Source organism: Lonchura striata, chromosome 8, assembly GCF_050655825.1.
Source record: "Lonchura striata isolate lonStrDom1 chromosome 8, ASM5065582v1, whole genome shotgun sequence".
Classification (NCBI taxonomy): Eukaryota; Metazoa; Chordata; class Aves; order Passeriformes; family Estrildidae; genus Lonchura; species Lonchura striata.
Window position 1 is genome coordinate 31,546,693 of NC_140710.1, and position 27,766 is coordinate 31,574,458.

General features: G+C 56.9%; 2 protein-coding genes across 23 annotated transcripts in view; one reads left to right on the top strand and one right to left on the bottom strand.

Moving 5' to 3' along the window:
* Positions 1-271: 271 nt before the first annotated feature.
* PRKAB2 (protein kinase AMP-activated non-catalytic subunit beta 2) lies at positions 272-7,985 on the top strand. Of its 9 annotated transcripts, none has more exons than XM_077785246.2 (8): positions 272-353; positions 2,883-3,060; positions 3,292-3,458; positions 4,308-4,401; positions 4,968-5,088; positions 6,248-6,381; positions 6,694-6,762; positions 7,090-7,985. In XM_077785246.2, the coding sequence occupies exons 2-8, from the start codon at positions 2,899-2,901 to the stop codon at positions 7,165-7,167; spliced, it is 825 nt and encodes a 274-aa protein (XP_077641372.1). In that variant the 5' UTR covers positions 272-353; positions 2,883-2,898; the 3' UTR covers positions 7,168-7,985. The 9 variants fall into 9 exon arrangements, with proteins under 9 accessions (XP_077641372.1, XP_085443001.1, XP_085443004.1 ...); XM_085586875.1 differs by having other exon boundaries at positions 272-340; XM_085586878.1 differs by having other exon boundaries at positions 272-340; positions 4,968-5,082.
* Positions 7,986-8,168: 183 nt separating this feature from the next.
* Positions 8,169-27,766, bottom strand: part of PDE4DIP (phosphodiesterase 4D interacting protein) — a 36,226-nt gene continuing 16,628 nt past the window's right edge. For 3 of the 14 annotated variants that reach the window (XM_085586866.1, XM_085586871.1, XM_085586861.1), the window contains 35 exons: positions 26,610-26,729; positions 26,275-26,367; positions 25,946-26,161; positions 25,266-25,424; positions 24,784-24,897; positions 24,413-24,550; positions 23,943-24,122; positions 23,516-23,710; positions 23,050-23,193; positions 21,995-22,073; positions 21,382-21,470; positions 21,088-21,204; positions 20,499-20,636; positions 20,061-20,173; positions 19,241-19,368; positions 15,330-15,418; positions 15,067-15,215; positions 14,651-14,966; positions 14,391-14,559; positions 14,160-14,276; positions 13,606-14,080; positions 13,121-13,357; positions 12,856-12,906; positions 12,367-12,584; positions 12,011-12,205; positions 11,259-11,480; positions 10,987-11,118; positions 10,765-10,884; positions 10,498-10,675; positions 10,297-10,421; positions 10,004-10,105; positions 9,321-9,862; positions 9,111-9,249; positions 8,961-9,007; positions 8,169-8,741 (listed from right to left, as the gene is read on the bottom strand). In XM_085586866.1, the coding sequence (XP_085442992.1) occupies positions 8,709-8,741; positions 8,961-9,007; positions 9,111-9,249; positions 9,321-9,862; positions 10,004-10,105; positions 10,297-10,421; positions 10,498-10,675; positions 10,765-10,884; positions 10,987-11,118; positions 11,259-11,480; positions 12,011-12,205; positions 12,367-12,584; positions 12,856-12,906; positions 13,121-13,357; positions 13,606-14,080; positions 14,160-14,276; positions 14,391-14,559; positions 14,651-14,966; positions 15,067-15,215; positions 15,330-15,418; positions 19,241-19,368; positions 20,061-20,173; positions 20,499-20,636; positions 21,088-21,204; positions 21,382-21,470; positions 21,995-22,073; positions 23,050-23,193; positions 23,516-23,710; positions 23,943-24,122; positions 24,413-24,550; positions 24,784-24,897; positions 25,266-25,424; positions 25,946-26,161; positions 26,275-26,367; positions 26,610-26,729 (5,679 nt within the window). In that variant the 3' untranslated portion in view covers positions 8,169-8,708. Of the gene's footprint in view, positions 8,742-8,960; positions 9,008-9,110; positions 9,250-9,320; positions 9,863-10,003; positions 10,106-10,296; positions 10,422-10,497; positions 10,676-10,764; positions 10,885-10,986; positions 11,119-11,258; positions 11,481-12,010; positions 12,206-12,366; positions 12,585-12,855; positions 12,907-13,120; positions 13,358-13,605; positions 14,081-14,159; positions 14,277-14,390; positions 14,560-14,650; positions 14,967-15,066; positions 15,216-15,329; positions 15,419-19,240; positions 19,369-20,060; positions 20,177-20,498; positions 20,637-21,087; positions 21,205-21,381; positions 21,471-21,994; positions 22,074-23,049; positions 23,194-23,515; positions 23,711-23,942; positions 24,123-24,412; positions 24,551-24,783; positions 24,898-25,265; positions 25,425-25,945; positions 26,162-26,274; positions 26,368-26,609; positions 26,730-27,766 lie in introns of all 14 variants that reach the window. The other 11 variants (XM_085586872.1, XM_085586870.1, XM_085586860.1 and 8 more) reach the window with 9 other exon arrangements.

Genomic DNA, 27,766 nt, shown 5'->3' on the forward strand with positions numbered 1-27,766 from the left:
CCGCGGGCACCGGCCGGGGCCCTGCCCTCAGCGAACATGGCGGCCGCGGCCCTGCCCTCAGCGAACATGGCGGCCGCGGCCCTGCCCGCAGCGAACATGGCGGCCGCGGCCCTGCCCGCAGCGAACATGGCGGCCGCGGCCCTGCCCTCGGCGAACATGGCGGCCGCGGCCCTGCCCGCAGCGAACATGGCGGCCGCCCGGCGCGGGCCGCGGGGCGGGGGCGGGGCGCGGCCGCGGGGCGCGGCGGGGGCGGGTCAGAGCGCCCCGCAGCGGCCGGCGGGGGGTGGCGCCATCTTGGACGGAGGCGGAGAGCGGGGCGGCGGCGGCGGCGGCGGCGGCGGCGGCGGAGGCAGGTGGGGTCGGGCAGGGCCCGGGCCCGGGGACGGCGGGCGGGTGTGAGGGTGGGTGTGAGGGTGGCGGCTCCCCGGGCGCCGCTAAGGGAGGCGGTGGGTGAGGCGTGGCTGCGCGTCCCCACGGTGTAGCGGTGCAGACCCCGCCCGGCAGCCTCCCGGGAGGGCCCGGCCCCTGCCGGTGTGTCCCGCTCCTCCCCCGGCCGCGGCAGACCCGCGGGTGCCCGTGGGCCGAGCCCGCCGTGAGAGCCCCGCTGCCGCCCCCGCCGGGCAGAGCCCCAGCCCCAGCCCCAGCCCCAGCCCTGCCTGCTCGGAGGGAGATTTTCCGCCCCCGCTTTCCCAGCTCATCCCCCTCACGGCGACCTCAGGGCTCAGCTCTGCTTCCCGTCTCCGAAAGAGGGAGATCCGGGCGGATCGGGCTTCCCTGGGCGGTGTCAGCCCGGCGAGGTGCTGGACCCTCAGAGCCCCGGGAATGCACTGCCGGTGCCGCTGGACACAGCCCATCCCTCTGCGCACCTGCTTCGGGCTGCCTGCCCGTGCTTCCCAGCGCGGTCACTGGCCGCTTCCCGGGGAGGGGAACGGGCATAATTCACAAGTCATCTTCCACATGAGAAGCTGGGGCTGGCTGGAACCGAAGGGCCCTGGTGATGGGGCAGGCAGCCACCTTGCTGTGGGCTGTGGCTGGCAGGGGCTTGCTGCCAGACTGGGAGCGGATGTGCCAAGATACCGTGGAGGTTTGGTGGAGCTGTGGTGTGGGCAGCATTTCCATCCATTACTTGAGTGTACCTGTGTCACACCATCTCCTAATGCTCCAAGGGCTGGCCTGGATGCAGGAGGGTTTGAGCTGTAAAAGTTAATTCAGCAAAGCCAGGTATTGCAGACTATGCACAAAGACCTGTCTGGGCACAGACCAGGTACCTGTGTGTGTGATGTCGGGGATTCAGGTGGCACACGGCAGACAGGAGCCACCGCCTGGGATAAACCTCAGGGAGTGCTTGGAGAGCGTGACCTGTAAGGGACAGGGGGACTGGGGTTTTTTAGAGAAGAGAAAGGGAAGCTTCACACCTGTTAACACCTGCACATATCTCCCAGGTCTGTCCTGCTACAAGGGAAGTTCAGCCTTTCCCACCTTCCTCCCTGTAGATGAGAAGTAAGGGAGCCTTAGTGAAGATACTGGAGAGGAAACTCCTCAACAGCAGATCTGGTGGCACAGGGGCAGTTTTTGTGAGGAGCTGTCTGAGCCTCTGCAGAGCAGAGGGGGAAGGTGTCAGAGCAAGAGGTGTAGCTCATTTGACCTGGATCTTCAGGTATACTTGATCTGCCCTGAGAGGGGTGGGGGTATGGCTTAGCTGCCCACTTGAGCTGCCTTTTAGCCCTCAGGATTTAAGAAATACCATAGTAATTGCTCCATAATGTTCTAAAGCCTGGATTTGGCTGGCAGCCTCGCTTGGCACTCTTCATATAACTTGATCTTTTAAACAAACCTCCAAATGTCACAAGCAAGCACATGAAGCAAGGCTGGCTGTCTCCTTGCTTGCTCTGCAGAGCCCAAGGTAAGCTGTAAGCTGCAAAATAAGCCTGGAAGTGGGCAAAAACTCCAGTCCATCTTGGCTCCTGGAAAGAGGGTAAGGCCTGAAGAGTCCTGTGTAGCTTGTAGTGGCTTTGTTGTTTATCCTAAAAGGTGTGTAGTTGTTCATGGCTTGGTCAATTCTCCTGTTTTGCTTTCTCTGAGCTGGGTGAGACTGGGGATGGAGACCCAGCTTCAGCTGCAGAGGGACACTGAGGTGGCCAGAGCTGCCCTTCCCTCACCGTGTCACTCCAGACAGCTGGGCAGGTGCTGGCTAAGTCCCAACAAACGGTCCTCCTTGGTGTGCTGTGCTGCAGCTGACACAGTGACTTGCCTGGTGAATCATAAGTGAATGCTGCTGAGAGCTGAGCTTTTCGCAGACACCACAGCATTAGCCCTGCTCCTTGGACAAGCTCCAGCTTGGGCAATTCCATTCGGACGCTTTAAATGCTCCCTGCCGCCTTTGCAGGCACAAGGCTCTGCTCTTCTGCCTGCGAGCTCTTGGAGACGCGTTGGGGACTGTAAAACAGCTGCTACTTTCACTCTGTGGCTGTTTTCTTGCTGGGCTGTCTCTAGAGCCTGACTGCAGGACTCTGAAAGAGGCTCTGTTAACGCCAGGCGGTTGGTTTACCAATAATGGTTTGCTTTCTTTTTCCCGTCAGCTCTACTCTGTTGGCTGCCGAGGGCTGATGTGGGACGCAGGTGAAGTCATACTGGTTTTGGAATCTTAACAATTACGAGCTTAACTAGAATGATGGTTCTTAAGGATGTGGCTATAATTAGGTCAAGCTTTCTTGTTTGTTGATTTCCCATTCAGCTTCCAAACTTGGGAGTGGAAATGAATTTGGGGCCTTTTTTAGGATTGCTGTTCATCTCCACTGGCAAAGAACATTTGGGAGACAGCTCTTTTGCTTGCTGCCAGAGCCCGAGGGCAAAGGCAGGGTGTTGCTGTGTCTCCCTCCCAGGGGCTGCTGAGCTGTCATGGGGAACACCACCAGCGAGCGGGTGTCCGGGGAGCGCCATGGCTCCAAGTCCCACCGCTCGGACGGCTCCGGTGCCTCCCACCCCGCCAAGGAGCACCCGCACAAGATCATGGTGGGCAGCACTGACGACCCCAGCGTTTTCAGCTCCCATGACTCCAAGGTAGGGGCTGGCTGCTCCCTTCCCTGCCTGGCCTCCAGCACCTCAGCACACTGCCTGTGTAGGGCTATGCAGGGGGTCTCTGGGGAGCTGGGAGCCTGGAGGAGCTCTGTGGTGCTCCTGTGTGTGATGTGCAGGTGGGCTGGTAGAGGCCAGCTGTAGAGGCCAGCTGTGTGAATGTGTTCACAGTTGTCTCTCTGTCTCAGTCACATCTCTCTGGTCTTCTTTGCCCAGATTCCTGGGGACAAGGAGTTTGTGTCGTGGCAGCCAGATCTGGAGGAGTCAGTGAAACCATCCCAACAGGCTCGTCCGACTGTCATACGCTGGGCTGATGGAGGCAAGGAGGTCTTCATCTCTGGATCCTTCAACAACTGGAGCACCAAGATCCCACTCATAAAGAGGTAGCCAGTCTCTCAAGTCATTTACTCTATGTTCTTGTCTGCTCCAGTGCAGAGAACGTTTTCCTTTGCTCTCTTGGCTTTTCTATGTTCTCTCAAGCTGTGGGTCTGAGGCAGATACACAGTCAGCTTCTTCCCTGCCTGGTGCTGCAGGGACAGTAGGAAGTTGTGAAACAGGGACAGGACAGGACAGGCCACTTTGCTTGCCCAGCTGGATGTCATGCAGCAGCCAGTGCTGGCAGCAGAGCCCTGCCCAGGTATGCAGCAGTCCTCTGGAAGCTGTCAGTTCTTCCCTTGGCTGCAGCATTACCCCATGCCTAATTGTATGGCTGCCAGTGAGTGTTAGTTGTTTGTCCCTCACATATCTTCCTGCCCTAATGATGTTCTCACTGTTCTGCAGTACATCTGTGACTTACATGGAAGCTCATGTAGGACTCTAGCAATTAATCTGGAATGAGTTTATCTCAATTTTCAGACTTGACAAACAGAGCTGTCCCACTTGCTCCTGTCCTGCTGTGCCAGCACAGGGCAGGAGCTTTGCCTACGTGTTCTTCTTAGCCTGGCTTGCACAGGGTGTCTGTCACGTCCACTTTTGCACGGAGGGCACGGAGGGCTGGACTGCCACTTGCAGCTGGGCTGCCAGGGGTTTGAGCCATGGAATGCTCAAATGAGCATTGGAATGCTCGTGCCTGTCGTGGCCATGCCTTGGGTCACTAATGATGAGCAAGCCTAACCCTGCATGAAGGTTGGGGTGGAGGGGCTGGGCAGTGCTGGTTCCTGGGGCCCTATGGAAGAGCAGCATTCAGAGCATCTACAGGCTGATGCTGTTGCACATCTGTTCTCTCTGCACAGCCACAATGACTTTGTTGCTATCCTGGACCTTCCAGAAGGAGAGCACCAATACAAATTTTTTGTGGATGGCCAGTGGGTCCATGATCCATCTGAGGTAATGTCCAAGCTTTATCCTTGCAGATCTTGTCTTCTTCAGGGAACTAGACAGGATGTAACTGCAGCAGAGGGGGAACGGGAGGAGCAGAGACTATCTCCTGAAACAAAAGGCACACCTCTATCTTTTGACTCATTTTAGAGGCCAGTTCCTCTGGACTTAGTCATGATTTATGGGGAAGCATTGGGAAAGGACAGGGAAATGCCAGAAGGCCCTCAGGTCCCACTGAGATTTGGCAATGGGAAGATGGACCATGAAGGCAGCACTTACAGGTTCTCCAAACTGAATCGTGGGGGAGCAGCATGGGAAGGACAACACACCTACCCATGGGCATGTAGCAGGATGAAGAATGGAAACAGGAGGTGGTGTAGGAGCCTGTGATAAAGGAAAATCCTCCCAGGTGAACAGTAGAGGTCTGCGAGCATAGGGCAGGGAGGGACATCAGCCACCTGTGCTCGGAGGTAGTGTTGCAGCAAAGACAGCTTGGGCTGGGAGGATCTAGGAGGCACTGAATGTGCCTCAGTTGGAGGTGAACACAGTAAGATTCTCACTCCAGTTCTTTCCAGCCTGTGGTTACCAGCCAGATGGGGACAATAAACAACCTCATCCACGTCAAGAAGTCTGACTTTGAGGTGTTTGATGCGTTGAAGGTGGATTCCCTGGAAAGCTCAGAAACCTCAGGTCGGGGTGAGTTTTGTGGCATTACAGCTTTGCATGTGCTATTTCCCACCTTCTCTGCTGTGAAACTCAGTACTCTGGGTGCACAGACCCCCTGGGCCTTCACTGGGGGTGAAGGTGTTGGGCATGTCCTCCTCAGCCCACAGCTGAGGCCTTGTTTCTCTGGAGGGGCTGTGTTGGTGTAACTTGTTCTGTGCTAGCACCATCCCAGAGCAGAGCTGCTGCAGTGTGTAGCCAAGGGAGCCATTTCATACTGGGAAATGCCAGGAACATCGGTCCTTTCTGTCTGGTCAACTGTAAGTAATTTGATCCAGGGTACAAGCTAGGTGATAGCAGGATCCAGTTTATTTTCAGCATCTACTCCTGGTTTTCATGCCAAGGTAATTTGTACCAGTGCTAGCACATTGCAGACCTCCCTGTCTGCTTGTGTTACAGCAGCAGGTTAGGTTACCACACAGGGAGCAGTGGTGCTGGCTCAGTGTGAAATGCTGGCAGGAAGCTCAGTCGTGTGTCCCTGGTACAGCCCCATCTCAGGTACAGCTCAGCTCCATGTCCTTTCCCAGCCTGGGCAAGAGATGCTCTGCTGGAGAGAAGCCAGCTAGCAGCAGCAGCCCAAGGAGATAGAGCCCTTCTGGGGGCTGGCTGTTCCCAAAGGTTCAGATCAGATGTGGCTGGGAGATGCAGCCAGTCCAGCTTTCAGTGACCACGAGCTCTCCAGGTCCCTCCCATGTTTGGAACAGTTGATCAGTGTAGAGTTCCTATTTGCCTTCCCTGGACCTCCTCATCAGGCAGCACCTAGAGCAACCTGCTCCCTGTGCTCCTGCTGCTGCAGGCACAGCTCTGGAGCAAGCCAGCTGCTTCCTGCAAGGGCAGGGACCTGGCTGAGCTGAGAGCTGTGCTTGAGGTTCTTGTGTTGGGTATCATGGGGTGCCTGTGTTGTGTCAGTGCGTGTACCAGCTTACAGCCCTGCTTGGGATTGCCATGGGCTCACCCAGCTGCTTTTTCTGATGTGAAAAGGCTGACCTGTTGCTATAGAATAGATCCCTGCGCATGGCTTGTGGAGAATGTTTGTGCTTGAAAGACCTTGATGAGTCCTTCTTAGGAGCTGCTCTGTGCTCGCCCATCCTGCTTCAGTCATTTCATGTCTCTGCCTTTGTTGTCTCTCTAGATTTATCCAGCTCCCCACCAGGGCCTTATGGCCAGGAGATGTACGTATACCGGCCCGAGGAGCGCTTCAAATCCCCACCCATCCTCCCACCTCACCTCCTCCAGGTCATCCTCAACAAGGACACCAATATCTCGGTGTGTACCAGCACACTGCCCACTGAGAGAGCCACACTGGGGTTGGAAAGGGAGTCCTGTCTGCAGGGAGCCTGCGCTCCCCTTGACTGGGGTCTAGCTCTTGGCATTTCTAAGGAAAGGCATCACTTTTCCCACTTAGCACACTGATTTGGCCTTCTGGTGCTTAGCTCCTCCTGCTTAGCATAGCTATTCCTGATCAGAACAGCCAGAGGCGGTGACAGCTTAAGCTGCCTGAGACAGCAGCTCCCTGTGCTGGCAGGGGCTGGGGGATCAGGGCTCTGCTGTTCCCCTGTGACACTCCTCTCCTCCTAGTGTGACCCAGCACTGCTGCCCGAGCCCAACCACGTCATGCTCAATCACCTCTATGCGCTCTCCATCAAGGTAAGCGTGGGTCCTGCAAGGCTGCAGGTGAGGAGCTGCTGTGGCTCCCAGGAGCCTGCAGCACCTGCAGGGAGCAGAACCTGCTCAGCTTGGGGGTGCAGATGGGAGCTGGCTGCCTGCTGAGGGGTGGCACGTAGAGGGGCAGAGGGTGTGACTTCCTGACAATTCCCTTCAGCTAGCTCTTCACTGCAGCATGAGGGAGCTAAGCATGTATCAGACCCTGCCCTTGCTCTGCCCCGCTGCCCTGTGGTGTATTGGACTGGCTGTGGCACTGGGGACAGCAGGGGCAGCTCCCTGAGCCCCACATGCTGACTCTGTCTCCCTCAGGATGGCGTGATGGTGCTCAGTGCCACGCACCGCTACAAGAAGAAGTACGTCACCACGCTGCTGTACAAGCCCATCTGAGCTGGGGCCTCACGCGCTCCCCACGCAGGACACGAAATGCCGCTTGTCTGCACACACTGGGCCACGGGACTGTGTGACAACTAGCCACTGGCTCCGGCCTCCAGCCTGGCAGGGACACGGGCCCCAGCAACAAGCTCAGGGCCACTGGGGCCTGTGACGCTGTCCCATCCTACCGGCGTGGTTCAGCTCTTGGTTTCCACCCACCTGCAGCTTCCCTTGGCTTCTGTGAGTCTCTGGGACCACTTTGCTGCTCACCAGAACAGCCCTTTCTCATGCCCAACATGAAAAGGGTTTCACCCTGCCTGTCTTCTCCAGCCTTTGAGGGCCTCAAGGTGGTCCTGGCACTGCACCCAGTCCAGGCTCCAGGAACACATCCTGTTCTGAAGGTTGTGCTGCTGTCCTGGTGCTGAATCTCCAAGGCCATGTTGTCTGCTAGGGGCTCTGTGACACTCCAGCCTGACACCTCCCCCCTGTTCCACAGCCCTGGCTGTGGGGCTGCCCCCCAGCTTTTTTGAACCTCTGCGAGGTTCAGCATCGAGCCAGCATGATGGACAGTACAGCTGGACACAGCCACTCTTACCTGCTGCTGTGAGAGCACCATCAAGGACTGCAGCACCCTGTTCCCAATATCAGCTGCTTCTGTGGGATAGGGCTCACTTTGTCACAGCCACAGGCCACCAGCACATGCCCATGCTGGAGGAGCCTGGGAAGAGCAGAGCCGGGCAGGCACTCCAGGACCCCGGCTGCACCGCCTGCTGCCGCAGCAGTGCAATGGGACAGGGGGTTCTCTATTTATTACAGTATTTATTGTTCTCGGTGCTGCTTGCCTGGTGTTGGAGAGGGGGTCTAGAAGAGGAGGAAAGGGAGCACCCAGTGCAGCACAGAGCTGCCCTTGTGTTGTTAGTGTAGGGCACAGAGCCACCCCTGGGCACAGCCAGGGCCTTTGGCATCCTGTGCTGCAGGTGGTTTGGGGAGGGGGAGCACAGCTGCAGAGACAGGCATGCCAGAGACAACACAACCCAAAGGAAACCTTTATTGGAGTCTCTTCAGCCACTGAACAGAATATGGCATTTCTTACATCTTCCTCCTGCGCCGGGGCTCCGACACATGTGGAGTCCCCAAAACGCATTCCTGTTACCTCTGTCTATATACATATACATATACATACATCCACAAGCAGGGACAGGGACTCATCAGGGTTACAGAGGGGACCAGGTCCCAGGGCAAAGTGTGCTCAGCATGGGGGGCTGTGTCACCCCACTCTGAGCACTGAGGATGGAAGGGAGCAAGTGCTGAAGCATGGGCCAGACAAAGGCCAAACCAGCAGCTGCTGCTGCCATGCCAAGCAAAGGCTGGTGGAGGACATGCAACCACCACAGCAGCCCAAACCCACTAACTGTGTAGCACAGGACACCCCAGAGTCCTTTCACCCTGGCCCTCAGAGCAGCAGGGACAGGGTCCACTCCAGCCCTCTGGCACAGCACGGCTCAGCAGCCAGTGGGCTCTTCCATGCTGACCGTTGCTCCTTGCCCTGCACGGGCTCACGCAACAGGCAGGGCCTGCTGGGCCTTCACCTGGCAAGAGATGACATGGGGCAATAAGGAAGAGCACTACTGTACCCTGGGGACATGCGCATGCTAGCTGAGGACAGAAAAGGAAAATGGATCCCTGTGTCCCACACACACTTCACCCAGCTAGCCCTCAGCACTCCACGACAGCCATCGTGTGCCATCCATGTCCATCCCCAGGGCATCGGACCAGGACACCCACCCTGGCCATCAAGGCAAACTCACCTCCAGGTTTGTCCTGGCCTTGCGCAGAACACTGTGGGTCCTGGTCACTGCAGGAGAGAGAGAGATGGGGTCAGTGAGGTCCCTGTGCTGCGGCACCACGTCGGGCATGTGAGGAGCAGGCCAGCTTGGCTGTGCCACCAGAGCACGTACGATGGCTGACAATGAACTGCTCCATGCTGTCCTTGAGCTGGGCTGTGCTGCGCAGCCGCCTGGCCGTGCTCTGCAGAGCGTCCTCCCTCTCGGAGAGCCGGGCCCGCAGCGCCACGATCTCGCCCTGGAGCACCTGCTCCTGGGACAGAGGAGGGTGATGAGCAGTGAGCACCCAGACCAGTGCCCTGCCGGCCCCCAGCCCCTGCTCACCTTGCCCTGGTGCTGGGCAGGGCTCACGGGCAGCACGGTGCTCCAGAAGGCAGCGAGGAGAGACACGCACTCCTCCAGGATGCCGTGCAGGGTGCTGGCGCTGCCCCACAGATGCCCCCGCCCCGTGCCTGTCCGTCCCAGGGCCTGCGGGAGAAGGGTGCGGGAGCAGGTGCTGCTGGGGCACCCCCATCCCGCTGCACCCGCGGAGTCACCGTGCTCTGGGCTGGAGGCTCCCTGCCTCCAGCTGCCTCTGCAGCCCTCGGGGCCGGTTCTGGGCTCGGGAGCCACGTAATGCACGGTGTGCTGAGGGCCTGGCCCCCAGCTGCTGCCTGCCCCGTCCTGCCCACGCTTTACCTCCTTTCCCGGGAGCGGGCAGTTGGGCAGCCCGAGTGCTGGGCGTGTGAGACACATCAGCTCCCGGGCCAAGGCCTTTCCCTCCACGATGTGCTGCTCCAGGGCTCGGTACGTGTCCAGACGGCCAACAACGTGAGCCCCTGTCAGTCCCTCACTCTTCCTCAGCAGCGCGTCTGCCCCACGTGGCTCTGTGGAGCAAGGTGGGTTAGGTGAGGACCACTGCCCACTCCCCTCGTGACCCACCCTGTCCCATCCCGGGCACTTGACTCTGCTCTGAGCTCTCCAGTCTTGCTCAGCAAGGGTGCTGCCACAAGTTCAGCAGAACCCACCGTCCATCCGTCGGAGCACTGACATGCTGGAGGGCAGTGGGGAGAGAAGGGGAGCTGCTGAGTTAGTGCCCACATCGCGCACTGGAGGAGATGGGAAGCAGCCTGGAACAAGAAACGTCTGAGCCCCTACACAGATGTGGCTCCGTGCCTGGGGCTGCTGGGGTCCTGCCAGCAGGGCCACTGTGTGCCATCTGCTGCCCCAGAGGAGTGTCTGGGACCACCCAAGGGTTGCAGAGAGGCCAGGCACCCCAAGGGCAGGAGTGGGGCAGGGATGCCGTGCATGGGTGCCATACCTGCTCGTGTCTCAGCAGAGGGGCCAGGGAGGCTCTCGTAGACGTGCAGCTCTGCGCGTAGGGTCTGCAGGAGCAGGCGCTGCTCCTCACTCTGCTGCTGCAGGAGTGTCACTGAGTGCTGCAGCCTGCAGAGGTGACACATGGGTGCCAGCTAGCCCTCCCAGTCCTGTGGCCCCAAGGCTACCACACCCCTAACCTTACCTGTTCTTGTCCTCCTGCAGAGAGCGCCGCTCATCCCGGAGCTGCCGGACACTCTCTTGGCACTCGGAGAGCTCCTCCGCCAGCCTCCGCTGCTTCCCACGCCTCTGGCCCAGCTCTGCTTCAGCCTCCCGTGCCCGGGAGCAGGCAGCCATGAGTGCCTCCTGCACCCGTGCCAGCTCTGGGGACAGAGAGCACGGAGGTGTCACCACCACCCCACTCAGCCAGTGCTCTCTGGGACTCAGCCCCAGGACGCCAGCCCAGCCCTACCTTGGGAGAGGTGGTCACGTTGGAGTCGCAGGGTCTGGTTTTCCTCATGCAGAGCCTGGTTCTCCCTGCTCAGCTGCAGCCCCAGCTCCGGTGTCTGGCCATAGACATCACTGGGCAATCCTGTGGAGGGGACAGTGCTGAGTCTCTCCCCAGTGCCCGGCTGTGCTCGGGGTGAGCAGAGGGATGTGCAGAGGCCCGGCCCCTACGCCGTACACGCCGTACCGCTGGCCTTGCCGGTGGAGGCCAGGCGGCGCTCCAGCTGCTCCCGGAGCCGGTCGTTGGTGCAGATGGACTCCTCCAGGCGCTGGCGCAGGCTACGGATCTCCAGCAGGTGTTCCTCCAGCAGGTCTGCCCCTGCCACAGCCAGGGACACAGCTCAGGGCAGGAAAGGCTGCACCTGCCTCTCTCCATAGCAGAGCCCTGTCCCACAGCTGTCGTGGTGCCCCACAGGTGGGTGGGATGGATGCCCCTGTGCTCTCCAGCGTGGACCATACCTGTCAGCTTCTGGCCAGAGAGGTGCCCTGGTGGCAGGGCCCCATAGAGCGGCTGGCCGGGCGGGGGCACGTCCCAGAGGCTGCGGGTGCCGGAGGCCCCGGGCAGCTCGGCCGGGCCCTGCAGGGCTCCGTGGTGGCAGAACGATGCTGGGGCTTTGCTGCCCTCTCCAAAGGGGCCCAGCGGGACTGTGGGCTTTGCTGGTGCCATGGGCAGCGTCACACCTGCACACACAGGACAAAGTGGGGAGGAGGAGAAGGACAATGAGCAGGTAGGAAGAATGGGGCAACACACTCCCTCCATCTGCTTTTTCCCCCCTTCTTGCTCTGCTCAACAGTGCGATCCAGTGTCCCCTATCACTGACCTCCTGCCCCAGTCAAGCCTATTCTCCCTGAGGAGCAGGGGATCTCCCAGGATTTGATGACTACATGACACAAGGTGGAGGGTCTCAGCCCCACTCCTACACAACACCTTACTAAATCAGCCTTTTCCTAGAAGACCCAGAATATGCCAGTGTCTACATCTAGGGCTAATGCTGTCTCTGGATGGGTCCCTCCAACCCACCAGGTCCTCTCTACATGAAAGACACATGTTCCCCAGCCAGAGCAGTGGGATCCAACCTCAAAGCCACAGCCCTGAGAAGGAGAAGATCAAGGGCAGGACATGCAGGTGAGAGAGGGTGGGGGATGATGTGTCACAGCACAGCATGCAGGGCAGGCAGGACCAAACCCAAGCCAAGAGGCAGTGTGCTCACTTTCTCCCAGTTGCCTCCGGAGCACCTGCAGTTCCTGCTGTGCCTCAGCCAGGGAGCAGACAGAATTCCCGCAGCAGCCCAGGAGTGGCGGGGCCGCAGGAGGAGGGGGCCCGGCAGGGAGGAAGGGGGACAGCCCGGGGGCCAGGGCAGGCAGGGGGGCACTAACGGGTTTGGACAAGGAGTCAAAGTGAAGGCCTAGAGACAGGAGGGAGATGGAGAGAGGTGTTACAGTGGCTCTGACTCAGGCTGGCAGAGACCCCTTCTCCTGGTGCTCTGGGGACCATGGCACACCCCGAGAAGCCAAGTCCCTGTGAGCAGAGGCACTGCAGTTGTGGCTCCTGGTCAGCCTGCAGTACCTGCATGTTGGGCGGGCTCCTCCTGGCACTGGCTGTACTCGCTGGCCGCATCCCCATCGGAGCAGGGCTCCAGCCCCTCGGAGGTGAAGGATGAGCTGCTGGTGGAGTGGGATGACTCCGAGGGCGGGCAGCTGCTACCTGGGGACTCAGAGCGCTCCTGCAGCTTCACCTCCAGGCTCTCAATCACCTTCTCCTTCTCCTGGAGCTTCCTGCTGAGCCTGCAGAGGTGGCCCATCACCAGGTCTGACCTCCATCCCACAGCTCTTTCCTACATGATGCCCCACATGCCATCTCCCACTAGTGATGCAAGGCTGCTCAGAGATACGGAGTGCCCATGGGGCTTGCCATCCCCAGAGTAGAGGCAGCCCCATGATATCCACCTGAGGCAGAGACCCCAAGGCCACCCTGGGCCCCCACCCCAAGAGCAGTGATAGGCCTCAAGATGCCCGTGCCAAACACTCCCACAAACCCTTCCTTGGGAATGGGTACCTCTGTGCCAGGAGTTCATGACTGGTTTTATCCTCCCTGTCTTGTTGATCTGAAAAAGCAAGCCAGAGAAGAGCCAGTCAGTGCCTCCGTGCCCCCGGACACCTGGTCCTACACAGAGCCACAGCAGGACAGGACAAACCGATGCAGGTATCCCACACAGCACATGATGTCAGAGTATCTCCTGCTTTTCACCCATCAAAGCATCCCCTCCTGACCCATCGCACACCTATGACATTCAGCCCCACGACCCCCCTAGAGGTGCTTACTGATGCCCAGCTTGTCGCTGAGCTTCTCAGCCAGGTTCCTGCCCTGGGCCAGCTGCTCCCGAAAGCCCTGGCCCAGGTAGTAGTCGATGTCAGTGCCCCGAAGGAGGTCCTCGAAGGAGCGCAGGGCGTCCCGCAGGTGCTGGGCCAGGCTGTGGCTCACCCCGCGGCCCTCCCGCAGCATCTGCCGCAAGTGGGACAGCTCCCGAGCCTGGGCCTGGATCAAAGAGTTGTATTTCCTAGGAGAGATGGGCAAGCAGGGTGTTCACAGGGCAGCCAGACTCGCTGAGAACACAGCAGGTATGAAGTGCTTATGAAGTGCTGTGCAGGGAGCCTTTGCATCATCCACTGCTGGGACTCTGCCCCGCCGCACCAACACCCCAGGAGCCTGCCTGCAGGGAAACCATGCAGCAAAGAGCCACCAGCCTCGGGCAACTCCTGGAAATCCCTGTATCTCTCCATCTGCCCCCAGCCCCCAGGGCCATACCCCGGCCAAGTGGCAGAGTGCAGCTCCTTGGGCAAGGTGGCTCCATGCTTGGCCAGGGGCAGCTGTGCCTCCAGCAGGGCGACGCGGTGCACCAGGCTCTGCAGGTCGCGGTGTGCCCGCAGGGCGGGTGGGCACAGCGTGCCGCGGCCATCCGACTGCCAGCCCTCGTCCTCGTCCGTCAGGCTGTGGGCTGGGGACGCGAGGACCTTGGGAGCCGGCAGGGGCCGCTCAGCACCCGAGGTGTAGCCACTGGTGACAGAGATGGAGCGGGCACGGCGCTGCAGGCTCTGGATCACCTTGTTGGCATTGAGCAGCTGGGCCTTGAGGTCCTGGATGTGCTGGTGCAGGGCCTCCACATCCTCCAGGGCCATGGTTTTCCGGGCAGTTTTGCCCACTCTGGACATCCCTGGCTGGCACAGGGACCCCAGCTCCTCACCCAGGCTGGTCTCACTGAACACATCTGGCTCCTCGCACTCTGCAGAGAGCACAGTGTGTCGCTTCTCTACACCAGGGGGGCAGAGCACAGGGATCCCTGGAACCCTGGCCCTCCTTACCAGGGCTGGTGGTCTCGTCACGGTCAGCCTCGGTCTCACTGCGCCCACAGGTCTCATAGCCCAGGTCCTGGAAGTCCACCTGCACTTGCTTGCTGAGCTGCTGTGTCTGAGGTTCACCTGCTGGGCAGCACCATCAGCTCAGGGCCCCCCAGGCAGGATTCACCACCCCTGCGCCGTGCACATGGCTCACAACACACCCACACCCCCACCCCACCCTGACTTTTAACTCACGGAGCAGGACGTGGTATTTCTCCAGCTGCTCAGCTTGTGCCCGCACTGTGGCCTCGGAGGCAGCAAGCTTGTCCTGCAGCTCCTGGCACTGCCTTTGGCCCTGTGCCACCTGGGAGCGCAGCTCTGCACCCAGCCCTGGCCAGCCCCCGCCGGGAACCGAGCCCTCCACCTGCCGGAGGGAAGATGGGCTGTCAGCTCCCCATTTCCACCCTCGTCCCCACCTCTATTTTCATCTCCATCCTGGCTCCCTGTGCACTTACATGGCTCCCGTCCCCTCCACCCGGGCTGCCAGGGCAGGGTCTCTTGGGCATGTCATCCTGGGCCCGAGCCTCCAGCGCTGGGCGTTTGGTGGGCACGGTCCCCCTCTCTGCTGGGAGCCCTTGGCCATCCCCGCTGCCTCCGGCCGGGCGGTCCCCAAGGGACCCGCGGCTCTTCCGCTGCAGCCTCCGGGGCTCAGGGGCCAGAGGGCTGCCCAGCCCAGGCTCCTCCTGCTCCCCGCTCTCCAGCAGCGATGTGGCTTCACCCATCCGCTCTTTCAGCTCCGCGTTTTCCAGGCACAGGCTCAGCATCGCCTTCCTGGGGGCACAAGGCACAGTAAAGGACAGGCAGAGGCCGGGATACAGGGTGTCCCCTGCGGCCACTGCCACCCCTGGCTCCAGAGCCCCGGAGCTCTTGCCTGATGTGGGAGACAGAGGAGAAGCCGGCTTCCTCCAGCTGCGCCTTCAGCTCCCGCAGCTCCTGCTCGGCCCGCAGCTCCCGTTCGCGCACGGGGGCTGCCGTGCTCCTTTCGGTGCCCCCGTTCTCCCTGCGGGCCCGGGGGTTGCTCTAGAGGCACAAAGACAGAGGGTGACAGGGACGTTTCCCAAGGACGCCGTTTGGCGCTGGCGCAATGCCCAGCTCCGCCACCCCTGCTCCCGGCGCGGCGCTGCGCCGACTCACCTGCTGGGTTGCCAAGCCACGGGCTGCCTGCTCCTTCATGCTGTCGGTGAAGTTGGTGCTGGCATCGCTGTGCGGACCTGCGGCCTGACCTAGGGGACAGCACAGCACACAAGGCGCTCAGAGCAGCAGCACTGGCAGCACTGCCTGTCCCCTTCTGCCTGCTGGTCCCCATGGTCACTGCGGGCAGCTCCAGGGCAGGTGGCTGCTCTCCTACACACCTGGTACTGGGATACTCCCGGCTAGCCCGAGCTCTCCCTGCTGCCCCTGGGTGCTGCCACCCCCTCCCTGCACACTGGACCCCGTGCTGGCCCATCACTGAGGGAGGGGACAGCCCCGGGGATGGGAGCACAGCAATGGCTCCTGCCCCATCCACACCTTTGCTTGCTGCCCTGACAGGCACACACAGCACCCACCCTGCAGCTGCTTCACAAGCCACAGCTGGCAGCAGCAGCACAAGCTTGGGCAGGGGACTTGGGCAGCCCCGCTGGACTGCCCCAAGCCAGTGGGACGATTGGGGTGCACACCCCACCATCACCTGCCCAGGCAGGGGCAGCTCAGGAGCAGCCACCCTCCCCACAGCGCCCAAGCCGTGCTGTCAGCATGGCCTGGGCTCCCTGCAAGCCCTGTGCTGCCTTTGCAGAGCTGAAGGGACACTTGTATCCCTGCATCTGTATGGGGAGCTTGGGTGCAGCTGGGGTCATGCTCTTGTGCTTGCACACAGCTCTGCTCCTGTTCCTTTGGTGCCAAACCCTGGGTGAGGACTCGAACCCCATGTCTGCAGCTGGGAGATGGCTGTATCCCCAGTCTCTCCTCTCCCCAGGGGGAGAGATGCTTAGGGCCCAAGACTATCCCTAGGGCTGTGAAGGGCCAGGTTGCACAGCTGCCTGTGCACCAAAGGAGAGGTAAATGCTTTGCCTGCGGCCAAATCCATCACTATCTACAGTGGAACTGCCAGGCAAGGCAGAATACAGAGCAGGGAAACACAGAGAGATGCTGTCAGGAAAGATGCCAAGCATCACTGCTGAAGGGGAAGCCATCAGGGATGCATCTGGGTCCCAGGAAGAACGGCCAAGGACCATCAGGAATGCACCTTGAGCAGGGCGGGCATTTGCATTGTGCTCATAGATGGGGACACACCCGTGAGACCCACATGTGCCATGAGGCATCAAAAATGTGGGGCACCTCACTGCTGAACCTGGGCAGACATCACCGTGCACGGTGGAGCCTGGCCACGGAAGCAGCCGTGTCCCAGGGAGCACAGAGCCATCACTGCCCCAGGGAGCAAGGCCAACCATCACTGTCACACAAGGAGAAATGCTGTTCCTTGTGAATGTGCATCGCTCGGCGACAGCAGCAGCGCAGGGAAGCAGCTCCTGTAGGTGGCACAGGAGCACAAAGCACAGCCCCAGGGACAGAACCTGCTGGTTGTTGAAGCAGCCAGGGCGACAGCAGTGCCTGCGGGGCCCGGAAGGGTGAGGGCATGCAAACCATCGGCCGCAGACTTTGCTGGGGGCTGAGGGCCACAAGGCTCTCAAGGTGGGTCACCGTGGCTGAGGCACCACAGCAGGGTGACACACAGCTGCTCTGGGAACATGGGAGAAGCAGCTCTTGTGCCAGGGCACAGCATCCCACTTCCCACCACTGCCCACAGCTCCACAAGGCTCCCAGTGCTCTGGGGCTGGGGAGTAAAAGGGAGCACAATTCTCACGGAAAACAGACCCCCAAACCAACTAAAACCAAGGGGCAGAACATGGAAGCGGCTGCGGAGCAGAGATGTGTGCACACAGGGCAGCTGTGCCCAGGCTGGTGGTCACTGCGTGCCTGAACCCCCCACCACAGCAGGAGCACACCAGGCTGCTCGGCTCCGTGTGTGCCACCAGCACAGGAGACAAGAGGAGCAGCCAAGCTCTGCTTTTCCACAGACTCCTCCTGCTTTCAGCCCAGCCCGAAGGCACAGAGAATTAGTTACATGCTTGCAAATTGTGCCCAGCCCAGGAGCACGGGACACTCGGGTTGCACAGGAGCCTTCACATTGCTGGGAACAAGGGACAGGAAGCAAGGTTCTTGGGGAAGTTCAGAGAGTCCACAAAGAGCTAGGAGACAGCACAAAGCACTGCACAGCTGGACAGAGTGTGAGCTCAGGCAAGGAATGCTCAGGACCATCAGGGATAAGAGGAGGCTTTAAAGAACAGGCCAGAAAAGCTGGGGCACCTGAGCCTAGGGTAACACCACCCCTTAAGGGGCACCTCACAGCAGTGATGCAAACAGAGACACATCTACAGCAAAACAGACACAGGTGGAGAAGGGAGATGCACCAGCCAAGATTCCTCTCAGGCCATGCCAATGAGTCTGGGCTGGGTCCTGGGCTCCATGGTACCCAAGGGACCAGGAGCAAGCTGGGCATCAGTGCCACGATGGCAGAGGGAAAATGGAAAGGTAAGAACAGGGACACAAAGGCTTCTACAAAGTGAGAAGCAAAAGGATGAAGAGAAGATGGTGCTACACGGAGAAGTGAGAAGGGAATGAGATGAAACACAAGAAAGGAAAAGCTAACGAAGTCCAGAGCTGCCCAGCAGCTCCCAGCTGTGTCCCTTCAAGCCACAGGGGAACTGCTGGGGCCACAGCAGAGGGGCAGTGCTGACCTGCTGCGTGCAAAGGGGAGCTCTGCTGCCTCCCACCCGCGGGGCACAGGGAGGAGAAGCCCTCAGGGCAGCACAAGGCACGGCACAGGCGGTGCCAGCTGAAGCAGTTGCAAGGAGCCACGCAGAAGAGCAGTCTCAGTCCAGGTGTGCAGCCCAGCACCACAGAGCTCTTCTGCTCCACCTGCCCCTAGCTCGGCCTCCCCAGCAAGCACAAACAGATGCTCAGAGGTGCAAAATTTGCTCCTGCCATTTTGGGAAGTGATTGAGTACAAGACAGCAAATCCACAGCCCACTGTGCATGTGAAGCCCTGGTCATTGGAGTGTTGTTCCTAGTGTTTTTCAGCTTTCACACGAGCTCCCTCATTCCCAGAGAAGGTGGAAGAGGGCCTGGAAAAGATATGCAGTGGCACAGAGTGGGACAGACCCAGCATCTCAGAAACAGGGTCCTGTCCATGGCCCAAGTGGCATGTAGAGCATGTAAGGGATATGTACCCATTCAAGTAAGGGAGCAGACCCAGCCCAAACCCTGGGAGCAGAGACAGGTCTCAGTCTCCCCAGACCATCTGTCAAATAGAAGAGGAAACTCTCCCATGAAGGCACTCGCAAGTTAGATTGAAACAACTTAAAATTAGGAAAAAAAATGCCAGTCAGTAAAACCATCAACCCTGGAGTAGGATTTGGTTTAAGCAAAAACTGAATTGCTGGTTCTACACTCAAGTGTTGTGTAAAAGGCCCAAGCAAGTGTTCCCCAGGTCTTGAATTCTCCATCTCTGGAACACACTTTTCCACATACACTGTCTCTCTTTGGGCCAGCCACCATCAACTCAAGGGGTGGGTTCACTGGGTAAGAAAAATGGTGAGGGAACACAAAAACTCACACTCATGCACTTGGGAGATGATAGAAAACATCTGGTGTTTCCTTCAGAGATAGGGAATCTTTATTTGGCCCATGGTGGTGGGAAGAGAAGGGAGATAGAGGGGAATAACTAAAATGGAATGATCTGAATGTGCAAATACATCAGTGGCCACCAGGGTGGGTCAGACGGGAACATACACGAGACACAGGTGGATTGCACTGATCGCCGTTTCCAAAGCAGCTCAAAAATAAAACAAAAAAAAGAAGCCTTGCACCAGTGCTATCGTACCATCACTAAGTACCAAAGCTCAGTCAGTGAGACAGGTTAGTGAACCGTTTCCGTGGCAGGCGGGCGAGCGCCAGTGCTCAGAAGGCATGCTGGGGTAGGACTCTCACACGCTCCTGTTCCCCACCTCCTATGGCGCCCTGTGTCTCCAGCCTGCTCAAACACTCCAAGCTTCTTCCAAGAGCTTCTTCCAGCTGTCCCCGGAGCTCGTGGACCCCTTCCAGCTCCACCTGCAGGGCGTGGTCTCTCGCAGCGCTGAGCGGCGCAGCACAGGAGGGAAGAGGGTTAGACCGGCTGCAGCCAGAGCAGCCCCTGCCGGCCCCGCCACAGCGCCGGGGCTCCCCAGGCAGCTCAGCCACCTCCTGCCTCACCTCGACCTTCCCCGAGCACAGCCACCCCCAAAAAAGGCCCCAGCCCGTGGTAGGGGCCTCAGAGTGGCAGCTGTTCTGCAATACTTTCCCAAGCACTCCACGTATGTGCTCCCTTGCTATCAGGTAGCTCAAATATCTCAGAGGCTGCAGCCCTGTGAAGGGCAGGGGATTAAATCAGGGGACAGGCAACTGCCTGGATAAGCACCTAGAGGGATCCTTATCAACCCAACAGTTGGTTGAGAATTTGAAGCAGTCTCTGAAAGGTGGCCAAGTATGGGTGAGAAACTGAGTTGGGAAAAGATAAGCCAAGGAACAGAGGTGGAAATTCCATGGCAATTGGGCAAGTTTAGGGAGCCATTAAAGCTGGCTGCTGCAGCCTCTTCAAGGGAAAAAGGCAGCCTAAAACTTGGACTCTCAAAGAGGCATTTGGCTGATCCTTTGCCTAGACTCCCTCTTCCCCCACTGAAAACTCTGAGGACTTGCAGAATGATCCTTGCTTCAGGGATTGCCCCACTGGACCAGGCACACCTGCCCTGGCAGAGCAGGGCAGCACAGAGCCAAGGCAGCCCCACTTACCTGTCTGGGTGTGTGTGAAACTTCACCAGGCTGCCATAGAGCTGCCTCTCTGCCTGGAGAGCCTCATTTAACCGATTCCTCTCCGCCACCAGCCCTTCCAGCATCAGTAACAACTGCTTGGAGATAAGAGACAAGGTGCAGCTCTTAAACACAGACAAAAATCAAACGAGGTTATCTAGCTGTCCCTGGCAAACTAAGGGTTCCCTTTCCTCTCTTGCTGGTGTCCAAGTGGTCCATGTCATCCCTGGACTCCCAAGAGCTTCTGCTCTTTGGATAAGTACTAAAGAAAGCTGATCTTCTCTGTATTCCCACAACCACACACAGCCAGCTTCCAAGAACAAGCACATCCTGGCCTATCCAAAGGCTGAAAACAAAGCTTCATAACTGAGTGCCAGCAGAAATACAAACACACCCACACTTGCCCCACTGGCACACTACCTGTTGCCTTCTGTTTCCAGTAGCCTCCTGTCCTTGGGACTCTGCTACGGCCACTTTCTCCCGAAGCACCAGCACTTCTTGTGTCAGTCTTTCCATGGCTGGAATTTCTTCAGGATCCACCAGCTGCATCTGCAGATCCTGAAACCCAACAAACAGCAGGAGAGCTCAGTGAGGAAGGGATCAGTAGCAAAGACAGCTGGGCCTTCACAAACCTCCCTGGAATGCAACTGCCAGAAGTTTCCATGGTTTGGAAAGATCCAGGTCTTCTAAGAAAAAAATGCCAAAGCACCGAGAGTGGATTAGGCACAGACCAGAGTGCTCAGTAAGAACCAAGGGACACAAGAAGGGTGCATTGTCATTAAAGAACTTGAAGGAGGGTGTTTGGTACAGAAAGTGCAAAACACCAAATAAGAACAGTCTGGGAGTTTAGGACCTTTGCCTTCAGGCCAAAGGGACCCAGAGAGCTGTAGGCAAACCAGCAGCAATAGCATCTGGTTTAGCCAGCCACACTGTTCTGAGGATGCAGGGGACAGAGACTCCTCTGCAGTCTTCCCAGGTGGAACTCTCCCAGCCTAGCACAGCAACTCACCTTGATGAGGTCCTCTTTCATCTGGATGGTTCTGGTCAAGGACTCGATATCTGAGGCCTGCACCTGCAGCTCCTCCTCCTGTGTGGCCACGACAGACTGGAGAGCAGTGAGCTCCCGCTGCAGAGGGAAGAGAAGCCCATCAGAGACTTCTGAAAGCCAACACCCCCTGCAGGACGCTGCCCCCATTTCTCACTGGGGGTACCCTCACTAGAGTAGGGTCCAAAACCTCCAGTGAGTGGCAGCACTAAGGTCTCCCAAAAGCAAAGATCAGCACAGGCTCCATCACAAGCTCACCCTGCTTTCCCTTTCCTTCTTCACCATCAGCACCAGCTCCTCTTTGGCATTGACAAGATCCTTCTCCAGTTCTGCTGCTGACATTGTAACTGCAAAGACACACCTTGGTTACTGCAGGAACACCGTGTGCCAGTTCAGACTCCAGGATCACACACAATGCCTCTCTGGCAAGACAAGGCCCTGATGCTTGTGCTTCCTATCACACTGTTTCTCAGTAACTGCTCTTCTTCCTCACTCGATCTTTCAACAGCAGCCAAAAGCAGCAGCAACATCACAGGCCTGCTGTCCTGCTCATGGCAAAGTTCACGTGTCCTGGTCCCAAGGTAAAACCCAAAACAGTTACACACTTGTCTCAGCTCAGCCTGAAACAAAGTCAAAAACTCTCCAGTGGACAGCATCAGATCTTGAGAACACCTCACCTCAAACCCAACAGCAGCCTTTTTCTTTCCCTTACCCCCATTCTCAGACATCACACAGAAGAGCAGAGCTTTATTTCAAAATTCTCTTGTTCAAAGTTCTCTACTCTTCCACAGTTTTATGTAATCATGTTTCCCCCACAGCAGAAAGCCCTGGTCCTATTTGGGGACCTCAGAAGAAGTTGTCCCACACTCACCTCCCTCTGTCCTGCAGCTGCTGTCTTCCTGCAGGGATCCAGCAATGGCTGTAGCTCCACAAGCTCTTTGGATTATCTCCTGAAAACATAAAAGTCTGCAGGTTTGCATTTTCATGGGGAACACACAGCTTCCCCAGGACTGCAGCAAAGCTGCTGGCTGTTCTGCTGATACCTCTAAAATGTGAAAAAACAATGAAAGGGATATAGCCAGGCAGCAGGAACAAATGAATTGCACCCAGAAATTGTATGTGTGGGGAAGAGGGCCTTGTTTTATTTGACACTGGGAGGCTGCCGGCAGCAGGTGTCTTCACAGTAAAGATTAAAGATTTCTCTCAATTGCCACAAGACCATCTTTCAGCTGACACTCATCTTTATCTCAGATGTAGCCCAAAGAGACCATGCAGGAAGGAAAACACATCCCTGGAAGTCTCTAGAACTGGGAATAGAAACCTGTTTACAGCTGCTTAAAAACATTCAACATGTCAGCTCACCAATAAACCATTAACAGCTGCTCAAGTAGGAGCCATGGCATATGCAGCCTTGGAGCTGTGGTCAGCCTCAAAGGGGGGTTTAGCAAAGCTGCTTTAAAAATACCAACTCCAATTGTGGAAGAGACAGCAAACAGCCAGCAGGCTCTGCCAAGAATTAGTGGCACCTAAATTTAGCTCTCTTGTCCCCTCCAGAATGTGACAGTGTCAGGGAGGGGATTACAATACAGCAAGGCAGCCCAACCCAAGGAAGGAGTAGGTCAATGCTAGAAGGTCAAAGGGTGGATATCTTTCATACTCTCACATGCCCCAGGGATTAAATTACTTCTCCATCAAAACAAAAAGAGACACTGAGTGACAAAGGCTGGTGAAATCAAGATCAGAACATTCAGGCAGCATTCCTGCTCCTCAGTTTCTTCTCCTCCTATAGGAAGTCTTTTCAGTAATCCCACTTTCATTTCTATCATTGTCTGTGGTGCTCTTCTCTCTCCTATTTCTTTCTGTGGCAATCAGCTCCTTCTGAAGCCACAAGCCCAGAGGCAGAGAAACCCAGTGCATGATTCTTACTTGTATGGGTTGTTTGTCCTGCTTCAATGGCCTGGCACCAGCTGACTGGGTCTCAACAGGGTCCTTCCCCAACACGTGCTGGCGCAGCAGTTGTACCTCATGGCTCCTTTCAGCCAAAGCCTGAGCCATCTTCTCTGCAGCCACCTGATTGAGGGGGAAAATAAGGGATAGGGCCATGACCAGGGATAGGGTCTTGATCTCTTTTTCCTTAGAGACTAAGGGAAACTATCTCAGTATTTATCTGTCACTGGAGACTCCAAGTGCTCTGCAAACCAGCCTGGTAGTCACTCCTCCTGGCCCCTCACACCCACTCCAGTGCAGCCCTCCCATCTCTGCTCACCAACCTCTCATGTACAGAGGAATAAACTCCTCCATTTCTCTCAGTCCACTCCAGGGCTTCTCTTTGCTTAACAAAAGTCAGTGCCACCCACCTCAGCCTCTTACTGTGGCACTGCACAAAACTCACTCTGCTCTGCTGTTCCTTGGTGCTCAGAGCCTGCAGCAGCTCCCGAATTTCAGCATCATGCTCCATGGTTTGATGGTTCCGGTCACTGAGGAGATCCTGCAGCATCTTCTCCTTGTGCTGGAGGCGCAGGCACAGCTCCTCTGCTACCTCACTCTGCCCGGGGTCCAGCTTGCACAGCAGAGTTGCTGTAAGCTCCTGAGCAAGGGGGAGGAAAGGAGTGAGCCTGGAAGTTGTTCAGGGACCCTCCAGCCTGGGTGTAGCTAAGCAAGCAGTGTCAGCAGGCACAGGCATGTTCAAGTGCCAGAAGCAGCCAGCCTCCAAATGCTGAGCACAGCTTCAGATGAGGCAGGCAGCAGCCTCTCGTTTGGGACCACTCTCCATACGGACAAACTGCCTGAAGGCTCAGGAAGCCAAGCTAAGGCCTTACCTCCACTTCCTTGTTCCTGTCATGCAGGCAGGTCTGCAGCTGTTGGATGATCCCCTCCTGCTCCTTCTGCCTGCTGCCAGATTTGGCCTCAATCTCCTCTTTGAGCCAGCGAAGGTTTTGGCAGGTTGCTGAGACCTGCTCCAGTTCCAGGGTTTTGGCTTTCAGGAGGCTCTCCAGGCTCTGAGTACCACAACAGAAGCAGCTCAAGGATAGAAACTTAATCCTGAATTAAGCAAAACTGGAAATACTCTCTCTACTGCTAGCAGAGTCACACAGATTCACCCATCTGCTCCAGGTGTCCTCTACGCCCAGCCCAGAAACAAGAGTGCCCCAGGAACCTGCCCCACACACAAGGCCAGAGGAAGCCAAGCAGCTGCAGACACTGTCCCCAGAGCATTCACAGGGAGGTGTGTTTAACACCACATCCCCACAGCCAGGCTGGCTGTGCAGGCCCAGGTCCCAGCACTCACGTGGATGGTGGCCTCGTTGCTGCAGAGGACACTGCGCAGCCTCTCCAGGTCACTGCCGCGCTCCCGCATGCACACGCGCAGCTGTTGCAGCTCCTGCTCCTTCTTCTCCAGGGCACAGAACTTCTCATCTACTGCTCGCTGTGTGACAGAGGGGATCATCAGAATGGGCTGATGGGGCTCTGCAGCCAACACTCTCTGTAGGCTGGATTCCACAGACTTCAGCTCGCCTTGCCAGGGGGACCCCTCTCAAAGGATGAGCCATGAAGAGCATGCAGAAGATATGGTAACCCCTGGGATCAGCCTGGAGCTGAAGGTAAGCCAAAGGCTGAGCCTCAGGGACAGCTGAAACATTATATACAATATGTGCTCACCTCCAGAGCAGCATCCCTGTCACTGACACGCTGCTGCAGCTTCTCCAACATGGCATTCATGGCTGCAGGGCTCTTCTCCAAGCTTTGCTGGCATTGCAGAAGCTCCCTGGACTCCTAGAGATCACACACACATCCCCTAGTACAAGTGACAGTACAGAAATCTCCCCCATCCCCAAGAGCAGCACACAGGGATAACTACCTCCACCCGGTGCTTACTCTAGCCTTCACATTAAAGGGTGGGAGTTCCAGCACCTGGGCCTGGCTGACTAGCCCCTGCCAGGGCTCACCAGGCATTGCTGTGGGCTGAGGTACACAGATACCTGTGCCTTATTTCTTACCTTGGGGGCCCAGAAGCCTCTCCTTCCTTCATTTCTTCAAAGGACATGCATGAAAGCTACAGACAGACTTTTGCATGGCCAAATACCAAAGCAGGATCAGGAACTCCATTTATTATGCTCAACTCAGGTCTTTCTGCATCTCACCTGCAGAAGCTGCTCCTTGTGAGCCAGCTGCTGAGTCAAACGCTGAACTCTCTGCTCCTGGGCCTGCAGCTCACAGCTTTTCTCCCACTCCAAAGTCTGGAGCTGCTGAGCCTTCTCCTGCAGCTCTGCCTGCAGCTGTTGTACCACAGCACGCAGCTCCTGCAAGGAGAAGGTACATACCTTGGAATTCAGTCCTCAACAAAACCATAAACAGTAGGCCAGTCTGAGGAAGGGTAGAAAGGTAGGCTGTGGGAGCAGCTATCTGCAATACTACAACTTGCACATCTCAGATCACACTGCCATGGTGTTTGAATTTATTTCATTGTCCAGGGTACCCATCCATCTAAATCCCATGCTGTGGCCACAGGCAGAGCTTTAATCAATCACAGCAAAGCTGTGCAGCAGGGGACATGAACATCACAAAAAGAGATGGGACATTTGCACCCGCCAGTGATGTTCAAGGGACAACATAGCCACTATCAAGGGTCTTTGTTGGTTCTTAGTCCTCAGCTATGACACTAAGGAGGCTGGAGAATTTTCCCTGCCACATATGACGAGGGTTAGGCAAGTGTACCCAGTCTGCTATCAGCAGAAATTATGAATGAGAGCAGAGTATTGACCACATCAGTGCTTCTTAGTCATGTAAACCCAGAAACTTCCAGGCTAAGTGCCTGTCATACCTGATTGTGTTTCCAGGTTGCCTCTTTCTGCTGCTCTTCCTCATGGACCGTGGTCTCTAGGTGCTGGGTTGCTCTCTTGGCTTCAGCCAGCTGATGCTCCTTCTGGCGCTGAGCTCTCTTCAGTCTCTGCACCTCCAGTTTGGTGCAGAAAAGTACGTTCTGAAGATCGAGCGGTGACATTTGCTGCTCCTGGGGTGACAGTGGGCTCTCTGGCACCTAGCAAAAAGCAGGGTTCAGAGAAACTCAAGAGATCCTCTTCATGTGAGGGATTAACAACCAGGATCCCTGCAGAATAAAACCTGATATATCTGAGGCTTTCCAGGACATACCTGCAGCTGTCCCAGATGTTTTCTCTGTAACATGTCCCGCAGCTTGGCCATGGTCTCATTCTGCCCTTCGATGATGTGGTACAGCTCCTCTGTCTGAGTCCAAGCACAGGAAGCCCAGTCAGTGGCAAACCAAGCACAAACTCTCCCATCCCAAGCCTCCAGCCTGGATTATGACACCTCAGCACCACATGAAAGAGGCTTTGCAAGAAATAATGTACTGAGATGCAGGATGCCAAGCAGTGGCTCAAGCATTCTTTTTCAGCCACTGCCCACAGGCCTAGAGCACAGTTCACAGCGTTTTTGTGAGCACCACCCTGTCCACCCTAACCTATTACCTTACTCTCTTTGCTCTTCAGGGCCTCATTCAGACTCTGGATCGTACGATCTTGCCTTTGTGATGTTTCTTGAACAGATTTTAATTCGAAATTCAATTCATTCAGCTTTTCCTGTAACAACTGAAGACACAAATAGGTTGGGTTTATTTAATCCTGTTTAATGCTCTATGTAAACACCCTTAAGACTCCCTCCACTCCTTACTCCATACAGCCCTGGTGCTGACCACATCGAGATCAACGTCTAGAGTCTGTAAACACGGTTGGAGCTGGGTGGAGACTGGTGAGTAAAGACAAAGGCCCTTCACGGGACTTATTGCAGTGCTTCTGCTCCCTCAGGTGCAGGGCAGAAGTTCCAGGCTTGGGTTCACACACCATACTGCCTCCCATATACTCCAGGAGAGTCTCACTCAGGCTGCCCCACAGCCCTCCCTCCCAGTTTCTATCATTTGTTTCTCTTTACTCCAAAGGAAAGGGGCTGCCTCAGCCCAAAATCCTCCCAAAAATCTGAAAGAAAAATATCAGCATGAAGAAGCTACACACTCACTGACCAAATCAGTGGCTTATTTAGCATTAAGTTCTGGCTTCAGCACAAAAGAGCCTGGCCACTGCCAGCAAATCAAAGGGGAGCCTCTCACCAGTCTCCATGGCTGGTTTATAACCTCAGAAACCTTTGCCTTTGACACTTTCACCCTAAGAGAACACTTCCCACTCCGTTTCAGGAGAGTTTGCTGCTTTCACCATAAAGCCCATGACACAGGACATGTTGTGCAGTTAAACATGTGCTTATTAGCATTTTTAAACATGCTGCCTGCTGGCATTCTCAAAGTTGGATGACACACTTCTTCCTATGAACTTACTCAGGACTCAACTTCTGGAGCTGGAGCTGCCACATAATTTCCTCCTGTTGTTCTTCCGTTGATACACCTGTCCTCTTATCTCTTCTCTGAGACACTCCCTCTAACTTGTTTCAACATTTCTAACTGTATTTACTGGGCCCTGGGTTTCTATTTCTGTCAAGCTCTGCAGTCCAGGCAGGTGCAGCACCTTATGGCCATCCCCAGATTTAAATAAATATTCCATCCCAATTTTTTTTCACATTTAACCTGAGCATTTTTCCAGAGGATATAATTTAACTTAAGAGTTCAAGTGCATAATTA